The 19,100-nt window shown below is 55.8% G+C and overlaps 1 protein-coding gene across 3 annotated transcripts; it reads right to left on the reverse strand.

Annotated features, from left to right (window-relative positions):
* Positions 1 to 48: 48 nt before the first annotated feature.
* LOC113996022 (STAM binding protein) lies at positions 49 to 18,756 on the reverse strand. Of its 3 annotated transcripts, XM_039384615.1 has the most exons (10): positions 18,695 to 18,756; positions 14,296 to 14,512; positions 8,356 to 8,431; positions 7,305 to 7,400; positions 6,350 to 6,677; positions 5,501 to 5,625; positions 4,590 to 4,727; positions 2,544 to 2,656; positions 1,694 to 1,793; positions 1,246 to 1,302 (listed from the first exon to the last, which is right to left on the reverse strand). In XM_039384615.1, the coding sequence occupies exons 2-10, from the start codon at positions 14,499 to 14,501 to the stop codon at positions 1,246 to 1,248; spliced, it is 1,239 nt and encodes a 412-aa protein (XP_039240549.1). In that variant the 5' UTR covers positions 14,502 to 14,512; positions 18,695 to 18,756. The 3 variants fall into 3 exon arrangements, with proteins under 3 accessions (XP_039240548.1, XP_039240547.1, XP_039240549.1); XM_039384614.1 differs by lacking the exon at positions 18,695 to 18,756 and having other exon boundaries at positions 49 to 1,302; positions 6,350 to 6,674; XM_039384613.1 differs by lacking the exon at positions 18,695 to 18,756 and having other exon boundaries at positions 49 to 1,302.
* Between the last annotated feature and the right edge of the window lie 344 nt (positions 18,757 to 19,100).

Raw genomic sequence — 19,100 nt, forward strand, 5'->3', positions numbered from 1 at the left:
ACCCCCCAACCCACCGGGGGAGCTCAAAGAAAACAAGTGGCACAAGAGACCCAGCCCAGATAATCTGATCCATGTGTGTTCACCGGAACACTGAGGGGTGTTGGATGCACGAGGACATGGATGTTTTCATGCCAGGTGGGAAGGCAGCTCCAGCCTCCCCCAGCCCTGCACAGCCATGTGCCGACCATCCCTCTGCAGGGTGTGGGGTGTGGGTCACGCTCAGCCCTGAGCCCAGCTGCCTTCCACCTTGGAATTCTGCTGCTTCCTACCCAGTGAGGGCGGAGGCTCGGCCTGGAGCACAGGGAAGGGAATTCTCTGCTTGGCATCCCACTAAAGCACCTCGGAGCAGGATCCGGCGGTACCGCACGGCAGCGACGTCACGGAGAGCTCGGGTTGGGCAAGGACGGGCTCCCAGCTGCTCTGGGAAGCTCAGAGGCAATCAGGCTGTGGGATCTTGGAGGATGGAAGTGGCCAGAGCAGCTGGAATTCCATCTGGGAGCAGTGATGGCAGCTGGGACACCCAGTGCTCCTCCACGCTAACACCACGGGCTGAGAGGATCCCAGAGCCAGGAAAGGGAATAAAGTCACCAGACACCCCTAAACACTGCTGGGATGAGGGAGATCCTGCAAAGCTGTGCCCCGTCCAGGCACCTTCATCCCTGAAATGGGGATCCCAAAGGAGTTGAGTCCCCTCTCTCCCTCCCCAGGCAAAGATCCGAGTACCAGGAAGCAGGAGTGGCTCAGCTCGGTGGGGCTGAGCTCATGAGGGGGGAGAGGGGTCAGGAGGGTTTAAACTACAGGAAAGGTTTATCTACTCCTGGAAGCTGCTCTGAGGCCACAGCGACCCGCAGAGAGGGACAACACGGGGCATGGGTTAATTTGGGCAAGTCCCAAAAGCACTTGAAGAGGTTTCCACATCTTGTGGTTGCAGCAAATCATGGGGAACCTCCCCAGGAGGCCGTTCCAGCCACGGGTTAGAGTGTTAAAAACTGCTTTAGTGTTGGCTCCTGCCTCTGAATTCCCAGCTGGCTTTTCCCCACACCTTGGACCTCAGCAGGCTCCAGGCACTGAGGATCCACGTGCTCCCAAGGAGGTCAGGGATGTGATTCCACTGGAAATCCCACCAGCACTGGGGGAGGGAGGGGAGGGATCTCTACACGGTGGGAATCATCTGCTACAGGAGGGACCAATCCCTAAGGCTGAGAGGAAGGCGGGAGGTTCCTGTGAGCGGATAAGGCAGGAGGATTATCGGAGATCCAGCAGGACAACATCCCTCTCCACCACTGACACGTGACTGCAGGTCTGGGAGAGAGAAAGAGAGGGGACAGGGGGTTATTCAGATGTTCCCACAGCTCAGGTGACACGACCTGCAGCCAGAGTCCTTCCCAGAACAGCCCTTGGAGCCGTTCCTTGGATCACACAGTGACCACAGCAGGACAGATCCCTCTCCCAAACACACCCCTTTGTGCTGCCTCGCCCTGTTCCTGCAGGGAGGAGCTCCCCATCACTCCTCCAAGCCCTGTAAAACGTTGGGAAGCTCCTGCACCTCCACCCTGGGAATCTGAGACCGGCCCCTGCCAGGCTGAGCCTCCTCTCCTGTCACAGCCCAGCATCCCACACGGATTTAACTCCAGTGAAGGGTCCAACACACCAGCTCCCCACCCCACAGCCCCCAGTGCCTGGGGGGACTCACCGTGAAGAGAGGGGGGTCTTTGGGGTGTGGGTGGAACCCTTTCTGGCGGCAGGACGAGATCTCCTCCAGGCCATGCTCCGTCAGCCGGAAAAACCCCGTCCTGGAGAAGGGAACACACCCAGGAGCACAAGGACCTCCTGTGGCTCCACCTCTGCAACCTCTGCAGGGACAGCCACGTCCTCTGGGCCTCAGAGCACCTTTGGGGCAGCTCACCTCGGGCAGGGGCAGAGATTGAGGCTGAGGGAGAACCCTCTGGGATGTCTGGGACATCTCTTCCTGGGAAAGCCGCCCTTTCTGGGACACCTCTCTTCCCAGGACACCCCTCTGTCTGGGACACCCCTCTGTCTGGGACACCCCTCTTCCTGAGACACCCCTCTGTCTGGGACACCCCTCTGTCTGGGACACCCCTCTTCCTGAGACACCCTTCTGTCTGGGACACCCCTCTTCCCAGGACACCCCCATCTGAGAGATCCCCTTCTTGGGACATCACTGCCTGGGACACCTCCTTTCCTGGGACATCCCCATTCCCAGGACACCCCTCTTCCTGGGATACCTCTCCTCCTGGGACACTCCTCTTCCCACCCCCAGGGCTGCAGATCACCCTCCTGTCACAGGTGGGCAACCACTGCCCAGATCCAACCCCCTGATCCTGATCCTGATCCTGATCCAGCCCAGAAGAGCTGTGCAGTCCCACGTGTGTGACCTGGCATTTTATCTCCACACCAGGAATCCGATAGAGGAAGGGTGTGGTTAAACAGCCCAGGCAGAAGGAAAGGCCTTCCCCACCCCACATCCTGGTGTCCACACTCACTCCTGGTGTCCACCCACATTCCTGGGTGTCCATACTCACTCCTGGTACTTGGGAGAGCACACGATGGCGATGGACTCCGGCAGCATCAGCTGGTAGGAGCAGTGGGTGTGCAGGTCCACGCTGGACAGGAAGGCTGTCTGTGTGGGATGGGTCTGGAACAGGCAACACACGGACAGGAGTCACAGCAGGCTTGGCAAAATGGTTCCAAGGGATTGTGTCTGCCAAAGGAAGGCTGTGACAGAGGAGACACAGCTCCTGGGATGGCACAGGGGACACACTAAGAGGGGTTTGTGTAGAATCCCAGAATGGTTTGGGTTGGGAGTGACCCTAAATACCATCCCATTCCATCCAGGGACACCTTCCACTAGCCCAGGCTGCTCCAAGCCCCATCCAACCTGGCCTTGGACACTTCCAGGGACCCAGGGGCAGCCACAGCTCCTCTGGGAATTCCATCCCAGCCCCTCACCACCCTCACAGCCAAGAATTTATTCCCAATATCCCATCTAACCCTGCCCTCTGGCAGTGGGAAGCCATTCCCCCTTGTCCTATCACATCATTCCATGCTCTTGCCAAAATTCCCTCTCCAGCTCTCTTGTAGCCCCCCTTTTATTTTGGACTGTCTTAAAACACCTGCTCCTCTTTTCCATTTGAAGTACAAAAGGAGCTCTACATTCCTGTCCCATGGCATGAAAAAGTCCTGCTTTCAGGCCCAACACTGTCCTTGCAGGGAATTCACACCTTTCTCAAGTGCAGCAGCACCAGCACAGCCCATCCTGCCCTGGCACTACAGGATATCCCATTCCAGAGGGCTGTATGATCCCTGACAGCCACCACCTCACCCAGCTCCTGCCTGCAGCTGGATTTCACTGGATTTCCTTCTGCTGGAAGCTCCTGCTCCTTCTGCTGGTGAGGTTTTTGTTGCCAAGGCCAGCAGAAGGGGCACAGGAATTCCGGAGGGTCCCTGGGTGTGACAGGGCTGGCAGGGCAGAGCTGCCCCCTCGGGGATCAGGCACAGGCAGCACATTCCCCTGTCCAAGGCTGTGAGGCAGCAGCTGCTTTCGAGAGATTACTCAGCAGCTCCAAACATTTTCCTTGGCACGGATCCGACTGCCAAGGGCTCCGTGGGGACAGCAGGGAATTGCTGCAGCCAGGGAGGACTCTGGAACTGGCACATCCCACGGCACAGCTGCCTCAACAGCAGCACCACTCCAGGGACACAGCATGGGAGAGGTGTCCCTGCAGCAGGAGGCTTGGGATGCCCTGACGGGGCCTCTGGAGTTGGATTTTAGCTGGAGGATACATGAGCTGCATGTCCAGGACCCCCCTTGCACAGATCCAGACTGGTCTGTGTTGGAAGGGATCTCAAAGATCAGCCAGTTCCACCCCCTGCCATGGGCAGGGACACCTTCCACTAGCCCAGGCTGCTCCAACCTGGCCTTGGACACTTCCAGGGATCCAGGGGCAGCCACAGCTTCTCTGGGCAACCTGTGCCAGGGCCTCGCCACCCTCACAGCCAAGAATGTCTTCTTAATATCTAATCTAGCCCTGCCCTCTGGCAGTGGGAAGCCATTCCCCCTTGTCCTGTCCCTCCATCCCTTGTCCCAAGTCCCTCTCCAGCTCTGGAGCCCCTTTAGGCCCTGGAAGGGGCTCTAAGGTTTTCTCTGGGCAACTTGTGCCAGGGCCTTCCCACCTTCCCAGGGAAGAATTTCTTCCCAATATCCCATCTAACCCTGCCCTCTCTCCTTTCCAAAGGGCCTGATGCTTTGGGAAGGGACTCAAATGTAAAACAGGCCAGGATTTCTCCAGTAGAGTAGTGAATCAGACTGTACCAGAGGGAGAAACCCAACTAGAGAGAGAAATCAAATCAGAGGGAGAAATCCAACTGGGGGGAGAAACTCAACCAGGGGGAGAAATCCACCCAGAGGCAAGAGATCCAACCAGAGGGAGAAACCAAACCAGAGGTGAGAAACCCACCCAGAGGCTGCTGCCCACTCCACACCATCTCCTCCTGTAACTCCTCCTCCCCCAGCCCTGCTCCCCCAGCCCTTTCCCTCCAGGCTGAAGGCAGGGGCAGGAGGCACTCACGTGGATCCAGCCCAGGGTGACGAGGCCGTGCTGGTCCTGGATCAGGAACAGCTCCTCCTCGTTCTCGGTGTTGCAGTAGTCGGGGCCCCCGTGCTGCTTGGGCACGATCACGTGGGTTATGGTGAACTCATTCCTCATCTGCAGGGCAGGGGCAGCACAGGGGGATCAGAGGGAGCACAGGCACCCCCAGGCACCCCTCAGCAGGAAACAGGGAGCCGAGAGAATTCCTTAAGTTTTGGGAACTTCTCCTCAAGAAGCCCATGCACCACGCAGGTGCAACTCCCAGTTACTGACAAAGGAGTCGCGGGGTTTTCTTCCTATTTCATTTTCCCTGCTGTGCAGAGCACCCACAACAGCTCAGAGAACACCCACTGAAGCAACTCAAGATGATGCCTCATCCCTAAATAATCCCCAGTGTCTGGAAGCAGCTGGATGGCAGGAAGTTGCTACTTCAAACAGCTCCATTTCAAAGCAAACCCCTGCGAGTGACTCAGGGCTGGAGCTGCCAACAAAACCTGGACACGAAAACTCCTGGGGAGAACAGTGTCCTGTCAGCCCTGTGTGGGTGAAATCACCAGCTGGGACATCCCAGTCCTGCTGGCACCCAAAGGACAAGTCCCTGGAGCTCCTGTCCCCAGGACTGTCCCCAGTGCTTGTGGCAGGTACACAGAGTCATCAGCAGCAGAGAGGAAGCCGAGTGGGGACTCTGGTTGGCACTGAGTGAGGAAATCCTGACCCAAAAGCCTGGAAAGGGAGAGGCAGATCATCCCTAATGCTCACAGGGAAGCCTGAAACTGCACTAGAGAATTCCAGGACAAAGATCAGGGTCCTGCAGCCATTTCCAAAGCAGTGGTGCCGTGACAAACAACCCCTGTGCCACTCCAAGGTCTCCTGACGGATTGTCCCCTTACCAGCTTCCCACAGAGGATCCCACAGGTCTCCACACCCCGCACCGTGTTGGCATCAGCCAGCTGGAGGAATTTGTGGCACAGCTCCCTGGGGACAATGACCTGGCGAAGGACATCCACTCCTGCACCTGTGGGGAACGGGAGCGCAGTGAGACACAAGCCAGGGGAGCAGAAATGATCCCTCAGGGCAGGCCCTGAAGGGATGAGACTGAAAAAATGCACCTGGAAGGGTGGACTGCTCTGGCTCTGCCCCTCCAGTGGCACCAAGAGATAAATGTGTCACTGGGACACTGATAAAGGACAGGCACCACCCCTTTGATAAAGGACAAGCACCACCTCCTTCAGAACAGAGAGGGGAAGAATCCTTCAGCAGGGTCTCAAAAATGAGTCTTTTGCTTGTTAGTAAAAACGAAACCACACACACTCACAGCATGTTATTTAAGGTAGGATGTGTCACTGGGCAAGAACCAGTCACTGGACATGTCTGGATGAGTATTTTGGAGCTGTGTTTGGCAGGATTTGGTCAGGAGGAGGATTCAATCAGCCCAGCCAGGAATTAAACTCAAATCTCCAAGAAGTGCTTGGATCAAGGAAAGGCAAATAGGCTGCAGAGTCTGGAACAGCAGAAAGACTGGGCTGGAAGAGCATGGAGGGTGCATTCCCAAGAGGAGACAGTTCTCCCAAGCCCTGCAAACCTTTACTGAACAACAGGGACAACATCCAGTGACTTGGAAGAGCAAAACCCCAGAAGGGATGGAGCCAGGAGCAGATAGTTCCAAGAGCCTCCCAGACAAACTGGTCACATTTGGCTCAGCCCCAGCAAGGGATAGGGATGCTCCCAGAGGTACTAACTGGTTTCTGTGCTCCCCAAAGCACTGGGCTTCAAAGATCTGTCCACAACGGGAGGTCTGGGTGGGACGGTCCCCGCTGAGGGACTTGCTGGGTGAACTGAAGACACTGGAACCTTTGGGGTTAAATCAGTCGGGGGCTTTTCCACTCCAGGGATGAGGGGTCCATCCAGAGACTCTGGCTCTGGCTTCCCAAACTCCTGCACTATCCTCAGGCGTTCCTTCTCCAGCTCCTGCCGCCGGATCATCTCTTCGAAGGCGTGGAACTGCTCCTGCTCTGCCTGCTGCTGCTTCATCAGGGCCACCCGGCTCTTCTCCTCCTCCAGCTGCTGCTGCAAAGCCAAAGTGGGTGCAAATTACTCTTCCTCCTCCTTCCCTAAGAAGAAGTATCCCAAGGGACATGAGCAGAGACGGGAACATGGAGCCTCTGCGCTGCAGACCCTCAGCAATCCCAGGCTGCTTCAAAAGGCTCTGCAAAGAGCATTCCTTGCAGGAAGCTTCAGCTTGCAGAGATCCACACTTCCATCAGGAGAGCCAGCTGGACCAGGGCACCTAAAACCTCTGCCTTACCCTCCCTCTTCCACAGAAGCACAACTCCAGGTTGTTTTCCCTCTATCCTGTCTCCCAAATCACACTTGTCTGCAGCAAAACTGATTCTGGAGGTTTCTGTTTTGCCCACACAACCCCACATCCTTGCCCATGCTGGGTTTCTGGATCACAAAACCTGGATCTTGTGTTGGGACAAAGAGAATTAACCAACCAAACAGCCCCAACTCAGGATGCACAAGGAAGAGAGACTCAGATGAACCTACATTGGCAGCAGGGCCAGCCCTGTGCTGCAGGGGGGGATCCCCACAATTCCTGAGCACCCAGGGAGCCCTGGAGACTTGCCCTCTCCCAAACCCTTGGTGGCTGAGGGTCTCCTGGGGAGCACAGGCCTGCAGTCTGCTCTCACTCACCTCCTGCTCCTTGTACTTAGCATAGTCCTGGGCGTACCTCTTTAGCAGCTCCTCCTTGAGCTCTTCTGCTCTGGGAAAGGCTACTTCCTTCAGCTTCTGGGGGAGAAACGCAGGAAAAACCTGAGTGCCAACAAAACCGGCCCTGAGCAGCTGCAACAACCCCAAAACCACCCCCAAACCCACCCCCAAAATCACCCAGCAGTGCTGGCCTTTGCAGCATTAAGCATAGGAGCCGTGGCTTCTTGTGGCTGTGAGGAACCTCCAAGGATTCCCTGGCAAATCTCACCGTGTTGAGCATCCAGCTCTCATGCATGGAAAAGCCATGTGGTCTTTAAAAAGCAGGGAGTTTAACAGGAAAAAAGGACACTCCAGTGCTCAACAGAAAGTAAACTGGACACCAGTGTAAATACAGTAGGGTAAGAAGAGCCCAAACCATAACTCAGAGAATCATGGAATTGTTTAGGAGGAAAATACCTCCAAGATCATCAAGTCCAACCTTTCCCCCAGCACTGCCATGTCAATCACTAATCCATGTCCCCAAGTGCCACATCCAAGTGTTCTACATAATTCCAGGGGTGCTGATTCAACCACTGCCCCGGGGAGGCTGTGCCAGGGCTGGACAACACTACTGGGGAAGGAATTTCCCCAGTATCCAACCTAAACATCCCATGGCACAGCTGGAGGCCGTTCCCTCTCCTCCTGTCCCTTGTTCCCTGGGAGCAGAGCCTGACCCCCCCCAGCTCCCCCCTCCTGTCAGGGAGTTGCAGAGCCAGAAGGTCCCCCCTGAGCCTCCTTTTCTCCAGGCTGAGCCCCCCCAGCTCCCTCAGCCTCTCCTGCTGCTCCAGCCCCTTCCCCAGCTCCGTTCCCTTCCCTGGACACCTCCAGCCCCTCAGTGTCTGTCTTGGAGAGGAGCCCAGAACTGAACTCCCAGGGGTCAGGACTGCCTGGCCATGCCAGTGTTTGTGTGGATCACCCATGCCAGAGCCATGAACACCCAAGGTCAACGATGCCAAGACGTTTCCCTTCAGGACCTGGCAATGTCACCACTTACTTTGACTGTCTCCCTCTTCTCGGGAATGACGGCGGTTTTGTAGTCACGGTGCTGGGGCAGCTTCTCAATGAAGAGCCTGGAAAAACAGGACAGAAACTGCAGTTTGGGATCATGGCAGGAAGACACAAGACAGTCAGTGGCACTTTGGGGGTACAGATCCCTGGGTCCTGTGCTGCCCATCAGGACAGTCTTTCTGCAGGAAAACCTCCATCGCCCCTTGGAGCTGTTCATGGCACACAGACCTCGTTCAATCCCACGGGAGCACCTCACACAGGCTGTAATTCCACCTGGACTCTGGAGATGATCCTCAGGGATAAATACATTTGTTTTGAACAGAACCATTAATAAGCTGGTCTGAAGCACCAAGGGCACAGCAGTGATTCAGGAGGTGCTTGGGCACCTGCCGACACCTCGCAGCATCCCGGGATTTCAGTCCCAGCGCAAGGACTCGGCTGACTCAGTGCTCACTGTCCTTCTGCTCAGAGGGACAGACACTCTGTGCATCAGAGGGGAAACGACTCAGACCTTGAACAGAGAAAACTTGCTAAAAGCAAGTTCCCAACATCCCCAGCTGCTGCATTGGGAAACTTTGGGCTCTGCAGCTGGAGCAGCCCCAGGTATTCCAGGCTGGAGGGGAATTCCTGTGCTGGCTTTCGGGAGGGAAATCACAGCATCATCCCACTGCCAGCATGGGAACAGGTTCAACTTTGGCTCCCCTACAAATGGGATAACTGTTTTCCCCCTCGTAGAATCCCAGACTGGTTTGAGTTGGAAGGGACCTTGAAGCTCATCCAGTCCCACTCCCTGCCACAGGCAGGGACACCTTCCCCTATCCCAGGTTGCTCCAACCTGGCCTTGGACACTTCCAGGGATCCAGGGGCAGCCACAGCTTCTCTGGGAATTCCATCCCAGTCCCTCCCCACCCTCACAGGGAGGAATTCCTTCGCAATATCCAACCCAAATCTCTCCTGTTCCCCCTTACCCTATGACTGTCTGCCCATGCAAAAAATCCCTCTCCCTATTTTTCACAAGCCTTCTTTAAGTCCTGGAAGGCCACAACGAGGCCCTTCCATGGAGCTCTGCAGGACATGGAGGTGAAGATGCAGAGAGAGTTGTCCAGGCACTAATACCAGGGGGAAAGCCCATAAACACAGGGCAGCTCCCTCTGGCTCAGGTTTGGGACACTCTGAGTTACCCTGTGACCAAGTCCCCAGTGGTGACAGGGTGCTCAGGCTGAGCTCAGGCTGAGCTCAGGGTGGGCTTAGCTGGGCCCTTGTCTCTTGCAAGTGGAGCTGTCCTGGCTCTGGGCATCCACAAAGCTTTGGGATTAACCCCAAATCCCTGCCCTCCTCCCTGGCTTTTTCCCACACAGCTCCAGCATCCAAAGGATACTCCAGCTCCAGAGAGCAGCCTCGTTCCCAGGCACAAGGAATAAGGGAATAAGAGGACTGGACTGTGCCCCAGGGAGCAGCACGAACCAAGCAGAGCCAAGAGGGAAAAACTCAGCAGGGACAGAGTGAGACTCTTCGCTCGGAGAAACCCCTGTGTGGGCAGTAAACAAACCCAGCTGCTCCAAACTCTCAGTCCTCTGGGAGAAGGAAGGACTTTTTGCCACCCTGAATGCTCCTGGTTGCCAGGGAGAGGGTGAGGATGCAGGATCAGCACCCATGGAGCCCTAGAGAAGCCGTGGTTCCACCCCAAAGCCCCAGCAAGGTCCCTCTCCCAGCTGGTGGTGTGAAGTAGGTCACTGTGTCGAGGAGACACAACAAGGCCCCGAGCGCTGCCAACAGCTCGTGGATTAAGATGGAAGGGATTAATTAGGGAGGATTAAGAGCAGATGCTGGGGCTGGGGAGGATGGAAAAACCAGCAGGGACAGCTGGGTTTCCACAAGTCAGGAAGCGGGGAAAAAGCAGGCAGGAGGAGGAGAGGAGGGCTCAGGCAGCAGAGGAAAATTCGGGGGCAGGAGCAGCAGCTGAAGGGGCAGAGGAGGGGCAGGAACAGCCCATGTCTCCCACCAACAGCCTCACTGAGGTTTGGCAGGACCAGAACCTGCAGCTCCCACCTCCAGGAGCTTTGGGCTTGTTCAAACCTCTGCTGTTCCCCAGCCCACTGGAGCAGCAGCTGCTTGGCACCGAGCAGCCCCAGCCCAGGCTATTTTTAAGCCCAGCTCTGGAGCACAGGCCAAGCTGGCAGCTCCCAAATCCCTGTGACACCCCCAGAGCTGATCCCAGCAGCACCAAACCAAGGAGCCCAAGCACCACACAAAAGTTGTGTCTTGTTTCCTTTTTCTTTCATATTTGGCTCTGCCAAAATCGACTCGAGTGTTCCTGGTGGGGATCCAAGGAAAAGAACCACTCAGATCAACGGAAAATAAGCTGCTCAGGAGGACAGGCAAGGAAAGTCTTATCAGGTGACAAGATATGGGTTAAAATCCAGCCTGGTTATTCCTAGAGATAGCCATGGAATCATGGAACGGCTTGGGTTGGATGGGACCTTAAAACTCATCCAGTTCCACCTCCTTCCATGGGCAGTGACACTTTCCACTATCCCAGGTTGCTCCAACCTGGCCTTGGACACTTCCAGGGATGGAACAGCCACAGCTGCTCTGGGAATTCCATCCCAGCCCCTCTCCACCCTCACAGCCAACAATTCCTTCCCAATATCCCATCTAACCCTGCCCTCGGCGAGTTTATGACCATTCCCTGTGTCCTGTCCCTCCATCCCTTGTCCCCAGTCCCTCTCCAGCTCTCAGAGCACCTTTAGGCCCTGGAAGGGGCTCTCAGGAGCCTTCTCTTCTTCAGGTGAACCCCCCCAGCTCTCCCAGCCTGGTCCCATTCCTAGGAAAGGGAGAGCAGAGCAAGTCCACGAGAGGCTCCAGTTCCCAGTGGATCAGGACATGCCCTCATGTGGATCTTGCCCTTTGGATCAGGACATCTAGAAAACACCAAGCTTGAGCTTCAGCTTCCCATCTTCATTTACAGAAACAAGATGGTGACGTTAAGTTCATATCTTTGGACAATCCAGGGCAGCAGCTCAAACTCAGCAATGCAGAAATCCCACCAAGGGAAGGTTTTCCACCCTCCTGGCAGCCCAGCCCAGGCTGAAAATTCCAGGAAAGCTGCTGGAAAGAGCCACCCCAGCACCTCTCAGAGCTACAATGAAACAGCCAAGGTGCTTTGAGTTTGTTTAGTTAAAAAGTTCCTCCTCCAGTCCCAGCTGCGTAACCAGCCTGGAAACCTTCCCAAGGGTTTTACACTTCCCAGCTCCCCGTGCAGCCTCCCAGGGCCCTGCTCCCATGCCCATAAAAGCTCAGGAAGTGCAAGGCAGGAAGAAAAGCCTAATCAGGGAAAAATGTGTTGGATTTCAGGGGCAGGAACCTGCACAAAGGGCAGGGAGGGGAAATGCCCACGGAGGTGCCAACCATGTTCTGGGTAAGCAGGCGGTGTGGGCACAGCACAGACCTCACCAGGGGCACTGGGTGGGAGGGGCAGGATTTTTCCCAAAAAACTTACAGGAACAGGCCACTATGACATTGGGGTATTTTCTGAGGATCACAATTTTCAGCCCCATAAACACCAACAGGGCATTGTTGAGGGGGTTGGGAGAGAATTATAATCCTTCTGAAATGTAAAAACAAATCTGACATGTAAAAATAAATCTCCAACTGGTCCCTGCTCCTGAAAGAGGGACTCACTCCCTGCTGTAAAAGGCTGTAGTAACCTAAAACAGGCTTTGAAAGTGGTTTATCAGAGAAACCACCACCCAACCTCAATCCTTTCCAGGATACTAGATACTGATATTCCTGGTGATGGATCCCTGCCAATCCATATGATGTCACAACCAACCTAGTGAAAAACAAGGCCAATTTAGCCCCTCCGTGGCGATAAAACACCTGGAAGCTTTGACTTAGAGGTGGACAAAACCCCTCTGCTGCTGACAGGAGTCTCCAGAAGGACAGAGGAATCCAAGCTCAGCCTCTTTCCAAAGGGAATCTCATTAATGCATACAAATATCTCCAAGGGGTATCAAGAGGATGGTACCAGACTTTTCAGTGGTGCACAGCAGCAGGATGAGGAGCAACAGCCATAAAGTGAACCACGACAAGTTCCACCTCAACAGGAGGAAGAACTTCTTTCCATGGAGGAGGTGGCAGAGCCCAGGGAGGGTGTGGAGTCTCCCTCTCTGGAGACATTCCAAACCCACCTGGAGCCTTTCCAAACCCATCTGGACATGTCCCTGTGTCACCTGCTCCAGGTGGGTTGGGGTTTGCACTGGGTGATCTCCAGAGGTCCCTTCCACCCCCAGCAATTCTGGGATTCGGGATTCTGTGAAGGGAGTTGTGTCTCTGGGTTTGTGCCTCACACCTTTATGACATCTCCTGGTCAGTCCCACCAGCCAGAGCTCTGAGTCCCCTCCTCAAAATAACCTCTCCTGCCAGATCCCACAGTCCTCCCCAGGGGAGAACAGACCCCAGTCACACACTGTAATTCCCAGTGCCCCCAGACCAGAACCCCCCTCTAATTCCCACAGCACCTCTCAAAATAAAGTGTCCAAACCAAACCACCCCACCCAAGGGACCCCAATCTCCAGACCCTCCCTGGCTCACCAAGAGAGCTGTGGGACCCCAAATCCCAGAAGTCCCTTCCACCCCTAACAATTCTGAGATTCTGGACTCTGAGATTCTGTGAACTGAGATTCTGTGGGGTTTTGCCTCACACCTTTTATGACAATTCCTGGTCAGTTCACCCCAAACCCCAGGGTCTCTTCCACCCCTAACAATTCTCGATTCTGTGAACTTTTACAAGTCAGCTGCTTCTGTGTGTTTGTGCCTCACACCTTTTATGACATGGTGGTCTGTCCCACCAGCTGTGGGACCCCAAATCCCAGAGGTCCCTTCCACCCTTAACAATTCTGGGATTCTGGATTCTGTGAAGTGAGTTTGTGGGTTTTTACTTCACACCTCTATGACGTTGCCTGCTCAGTCCACCCCAAGCCCCAGAGGTCCCTTCCACCCCTAACAATTCTGGCATTCTGTGAACTTTTACAAGTCAGCTGCATCTGTGGGTTTGTGTCTCACACCTTGAGGTGAAACTGTGGGGAGTCACCTCACATCTGACCCCCTAAAAGAGCCCCCCCATCCTGGCTGTCCCCCCCAAAACAGCTCCCCCTGCTCTACCTGCCCCTCAAAACAGCCCCTCTCTAAACGAGTGGAGGACCCCCCCAGCCAAAGCCCCCACAGGCTCCCACCCCCCACAACAGAGCAAGGGGAGCCCCAAACCGGATCCCCCTTCCTAAGGAAGAGATCCCACAGTCAGAGCCCTCCCAACCACATCCCCCTTCCTGAGGAAGAGATCCCACAGTCAGAGCCCTCCCAACCACATCCCCCTTCCTAAGCGGAAAGATCCCTTTTATGACCCCTGCGGGTCAGTCCCACCAGCTGTGGGGACCCCAAATCCCAGAGGGGCAGAGCAGAGCTCTCCCAGCTCAATTGTCCCTGGCAGTGTCAGGGCACTGCTCAGCCCCCAGCCCAGAGCCCAGCCCAGAGCCCAGCCCAGAGCCCAGCCCAGCCTAGCCCATGGCCCAGCCCCAGAGCCCAGCCCAGTCCCAGAGCCCAGCCTAGCCCAGCCCAGCCCATAGCCCAGCCCATAGCCCAGCTCAGCCCATAGCCCAGCTCAGCCCATAGCCCAGCCCATAGCCCCGCTCAGCCCATAGCCCAGCCCAGCCCATAGCCCAGCCCCATAGCCCAGCCCAGCCCCTAGCCCAGCCCAGCCCCATAGCCCAGCCCAGCCCCATAGCCCAGCCCCCAGCCCCATAGCCCAGCCCCCCCGCCCAGCCCAGCCCCATAGCCCAGCCCAGCCCAGCCCAGCCCATAGCCCAGCCCAGCCCCATAGCCCAGCCCAGCCCCATAGCCCAGCCCAGCCCCTGTGCCCGTCCCTTACGTGATGTACTTGTTGTAGAGGATGAAGGCGTGCTCGGCGTTGCCCTCCCCCGCGTACACCGCCGCCATGCGCAGCATCTCCACCCCCGAGCGGTAGTAGCGGCGCGGGGGGATGTCCTCGTTCACCTCCACGCTGCTGCCCGCCTGGATCAGCCGCCGCACCCGCTCCTCCGGGGGCAGCCCGCGGCCCGGCATGGTCACACACATCCGAGCGGAGCCTGCGGGAGCACGGCCGTGAGACCGGGAACGGCCCCGCGGGGAAGGGACCACGGGATCGGCCGTCCGACCCCGGGCACTGCACGGACACCCCGGCTATCCCGGACACCCCAATAATCCCACAGACACCCTGGCTATCCCAGACACCCCAATAATCCCACAGACACCCCGGCTATCCCGGACACACGGACAGTCCCACAGACACCCCGGCTATCCCGGACACCCCAATAATCCCACGGACACCCCGGCTATCCCGGACACCCCAATAATCCCACAGACACCCCGGCTATCCCGGACACACGGACACTCCCACAGACACCCCGGCTATCCCGGACACACGGACACTCCCACAGACACCCCGGCTATCCCGGACACACGGACACTCCCACAGACACACCGACTGTCCCAGACACCCCAATAATCCCACAGACACACCAATCCCACAGACACCCCAATAATCCCACAGACACCCCAACTATCCCACAGGACCCCACAACAACTATCCCAGACAGACACCAACTTCCCAGACACCCCAATCCCACATCCACAGGCAGACACCCCGACACTATCCCACAGACACCCCGGCTATCCCGGACACACGGACACTCCCACAGGCACACCGACTGTCCCAGACACCCCAATAATCCCACAGACACACCAAGAGTCCCACAGACACCCCAATAATCCCAACACCCCAACTATCCCACAGACACCCCGACTATCCCACAGACACCCCGACTATCCCAGACACCCCAACCATCCCACAGACACCCCAACGATCCCACAGACACCCCAACCATCCCACAGACACCCCAACGATCCCACAGACACCCCAATAATCCCACCCTGTCCCTGAGAGCATTGTCCAAGCATTCCTGGAGCTCTGGCTTAAACCACGGGGATCCTGTTCCAGTCCCTGTTCCAGTCCCTGTTCCAGTCCCTGTTCCAGTCCTGAGCTGCCTCATCCACATTCCTTAGGATTGTCTTTCCCTGACACAAATCATCCCCACTTGGCAGAAAAAACATTTAATCCACAAGTCAAGCCAGGTCCTGAGGGAGAAATCTGGGAAAAGCCTAGCTCTGTTTGGACACAGCACTGGGATATTCACCCCTGTGACCTCAAAGCAGCTGCACGTTCAGTCCCTGGCATTAATTTATATAATTTTATATATATATAAATATATATATATTTTTATATATATAAATATAATAAATAGAAGTATATATTATATAAAATTACACAAATTAATATAATAGATATAAATAGATAATGTATTATAATATAATAAATAATATATAATATTAATAAAATTAATATAATATATAGCTGTGTTTTAATATATGTACATATAAAATTAATAGCATATAATAGATATAAAAATAAATAATGTATCATAAGATAATATAACAATATATTAATAAGGTAATCTAATATATTGTAATAGAAATATGTATATTAATAAAAGTAATATTATCTATAATATAATATAGAATGTATAATATGTTATATATATTAATGAAATTATTATAAGATATAATTATATATATATGTGTGTGTGAATAAACAGAAACTAATATAATCATGTCAGTCCCTGGACATTAATTTCAAGCTCTGCTGGGTTTGGTCCCTCTAAATCCCACCCAAGGCAGCTCTTCCCAGTTGTTTCTCCACAGGACAAACCCAGTGCTGGTGCCCAGTTTGGGATCACAAAGCCAAGGAATTTCCCAGGAGCAGCTCCACAAGAGGTTTCAACTCTGCAGCCTTTTCCTCATGGGATGTGGATGGTGCCAAAGGATCCTCCCAGATCCCTCCTCACCCAACAGGCTCCTTCCCAAACTCTCAGTCCCTCTCTCCCAGTGCTGTGAGAGGCACTCCCATGATCCCAGGAATGCTCCACAATCTGATCCATGGGGCTGCTTCCCAACAAACCCTCCTCACCCACGGCAGGAGCCAATGGATTCCATGGGGAGGAAGCGCCCAGACCGAGCCCAGGAACCTCCACAACGCTTCTCCTGCTCCACCAGGAGCAGGTTTTCCTTGGAAAAGCCACTCTGGAGCCACACAAGGGTTAAACTCCCTGGGGAATCACAGAGCACCTCCCAAGCCTTCCAGCAATTCCACAGTGCCAGGACGGACTGTGGCTCCTTCCCGAAGGAGGAAAAGGCCCCAGCTGAACCTGGTGGAGGAGGACAGGCCCTCCTGGGGTTATCCCAGAGCAGGAGCCCCTTTTTCCCATGTTTCCCAGCCCCCCCAAGCCCCTTTCCCTGTGGGATTTGGCTTCTCTGGGATGAGACAGCTCAGCTCAGGGGGGGCTTCAGCTTCCCCCCCAAAACTGATGCTTCTGCTGGGGGTTCAGCTTTCCCCCTTCCTCAAGCCAGAGCTCTGATCCCTCCCCAGAATAATCCCCCCCCCACCAAATCCCATAGTTTTTCCCATGGGAGAACAGACCTCACTCACCCCATAACTCCCAGTGTCCCCAGAGCAGAGCCCCCCTCTGATCCCACAGCCCCCCCTCCAAAATAAAGTGCCCAAACCAACCCCCCCAAACTGCAAGCCCCAAACTCCAGCCCCTCCCCAGCCCACCAGGAGAGAGGGAGACCCCTCCCCAAAATTAGAGCCCCCCACAACCCTCCAAGCCCTGCTGGGGAGAGCAGAGGAGCCCCTCCAAGACCACCTGATCCCCCCAAAACAGTCCCCCCACACTGTCTGCCCCCCCAAAACAGCCCCCCTGCCCATCCCACAGCCAGACAGACCCCTCCTGACCAGTTCACCCTTCCTAAAGGGAAGGATCCCACAGCCAGAGCCCTTCCTGACTGGATCCCATTTCCTAAGGGGAAGGATCCCACAGAGCCCCTGTGACCAAGGAAAACATCCCACGGCCAGAGCTGCCCCTGAGCAGTTCCCCCTTCCTAAGGGAAAGATCCTCCTTCCTAAGGGAAGATCCCACAGCCAGACCCCCTTGACCAGATCCCTTTTCCTAAGGGAAACATCCCCTTTATTAAGGAAAAGATCCACAGCCAGATCCCTCCCCCAGTTCACCCTTCCTAAGGGAGGGATCTTCCTCTCTAAGGGGAAGGATCCCACAGCCAAGAATTCCTGAGTGGATCCCCCTTCCTAAGGAGAAACATGCCCACACCCACAGCCTCCTGAGTGGATCCCCCTTCACAAGGGGAAAGATCCCACAGCCAGAGACTCCTGAGCAAATCCTAAGGGAAAGATCCCACAGTCAAACCCCTCCTGAGCAGATATCCCTTCATAAGGGGAAGGATCCCCTTCCCAGAGAGAAACACCCTCATATCCAGAGCCCCCGGAGTGGATCCCCCTTCCTAAGGGGAAGATCCCACAGCCCTTGACCAGATTCCTCTTCATAAGGGAGACATCCCCCTTATCAAGGAAAAGATCCTCCCTCCTGAGGGGAAGGATCTTCCAGCCAGAGCCCTTCCTAAGGAGAAGATCCCCTTTCCTAAGGGGAAGGATCCTACAGCCAAAGAAGGATTCCCTTCTTTGGGAAGAGAACTCCTGACCGGATCCCCCTTCCCAAGGGGAAAGATCCCACAGCCAAACCCCTCCTGACCAGTTCACCCTTCCTAAGGGAAAGGATCCTCCTTCCTGAGGTGAGAGACCCCACAGCCAGAGACTCCCAAGTGGATTCTCCTTCTTAAGGGAAAGATCTCTCTTCCAAAGGAGAAAGATCCCACAGCCCTGACTGGATCCCCCATCCTAAGTGGAAAGATACCACTTCCCAAGGTGAAGGATCCCACAGCCAGAGACTCCTTAATGGATCCTCCTTCCTAAGAAAACATCCTTCAGCCCTGACCAGATCCTCCTTCCTAAGGCAGAGGGGACTTAAGGTAAAGATCCCCCTTCCAAAGGGGAAGATCCCACAGAGCCCCTTCTTAAGGAAAAGATCCCACAGCCGGACCCTTCCTGAGCAGTTCCCCTTTCCTAAGATCCTCCTTCCTAAGGTGAGAGACCCCCCAGTCAGAGACTCCCGAGTGGATCCCCATTGCCAAGGAAACCTCCCCCAGCCAGACCCCCCGACCTGCCCTCGATGCCAGACCCCACCTCACACAACCGGCGGCCTCCCCAGTCCCGCTCCCCCAGCCCCTCAGGCCGCTCCCCCATCCCCGGGATCCCTCCCCATCCGCGGGATCCCTCCCCATCCCCGGGGCCCGTCCTGGACCTGCCACCGCCTCCCCTCGGCACTTCCGGGTTCTTCCTCGACCGCCGCCGCCCCGCCCCGCCTGCCTCGCTTCCGCCGACCAATCCGACGCCGCCGCCACATCCGGGCAGCGCCACGCGCACCGCCCGCTTCCGCCCGGCCGTGCCGCGACTTCAGCGCCCTCAGCGGGACGTCGGGCGTGATGACGTCACCCCTAAAGGGGCAGCGCCCTTGGCTCCGGACCACCCCAAAACCGGCCCTTCCCGCCCCAAAACCCGCCCTTCCCACCCCAAATCTGGCTCTTCTTGCCCCAAAACCGGCCCTTCTTTCCCCCAAACTGCCCTTCTCACCCCCAAAACCCCCTCCCAGCCCCCAAACCCGACCCTTCTGATCCCAAAACTGGCCATTCCCACTCTAAAACCAGCCC

The sequence above is a fragment of the Pipra filicauda genome, unplaced genomic scaffold, assembly GCF_003945595.2.
Source record: "Pipra filicauda isolate LSUMZ 115617 unplaced genomic scaffold, ASM394559v2 scaffold364_size791107_pilon, whole genome shotgun sequence".
NCBI classification, from domain to species: Eukaryota; Metazoa; Chordata; class Aves; order Passeriformes; family Pipridae; genus Pipra; species Pipra filicauda.

What these genes read in the sequence shown, in the direction of transcription:
- LOC113996022 (XM_039384613.1), bottom strand. Translation starts at nt 14,501, where the DNA reads ATGTGTGTGACCATGCCGGGCCGCGGGCTGCCCCCGGAGGAGCGGGTG. An exon ending in GGATCCTCTGTGGGAAGCTG is followed by an intron (nt 4,728 to 5,500) that starts GTAAGGGGACAA and finishes CCTGCCCTGCAG; the next exon opens with ATGAGGAATGAGTTCACCAT. An exon ending in TGCTCTCCCAAGTACCAGGA is followed by an intron (nt 1,794 to 2,543) that starts GTGAGTATGGAC and finishes TCCCTTCTCCAG; the next exon opens with GACGGGGTTTTTCCGGCTGA.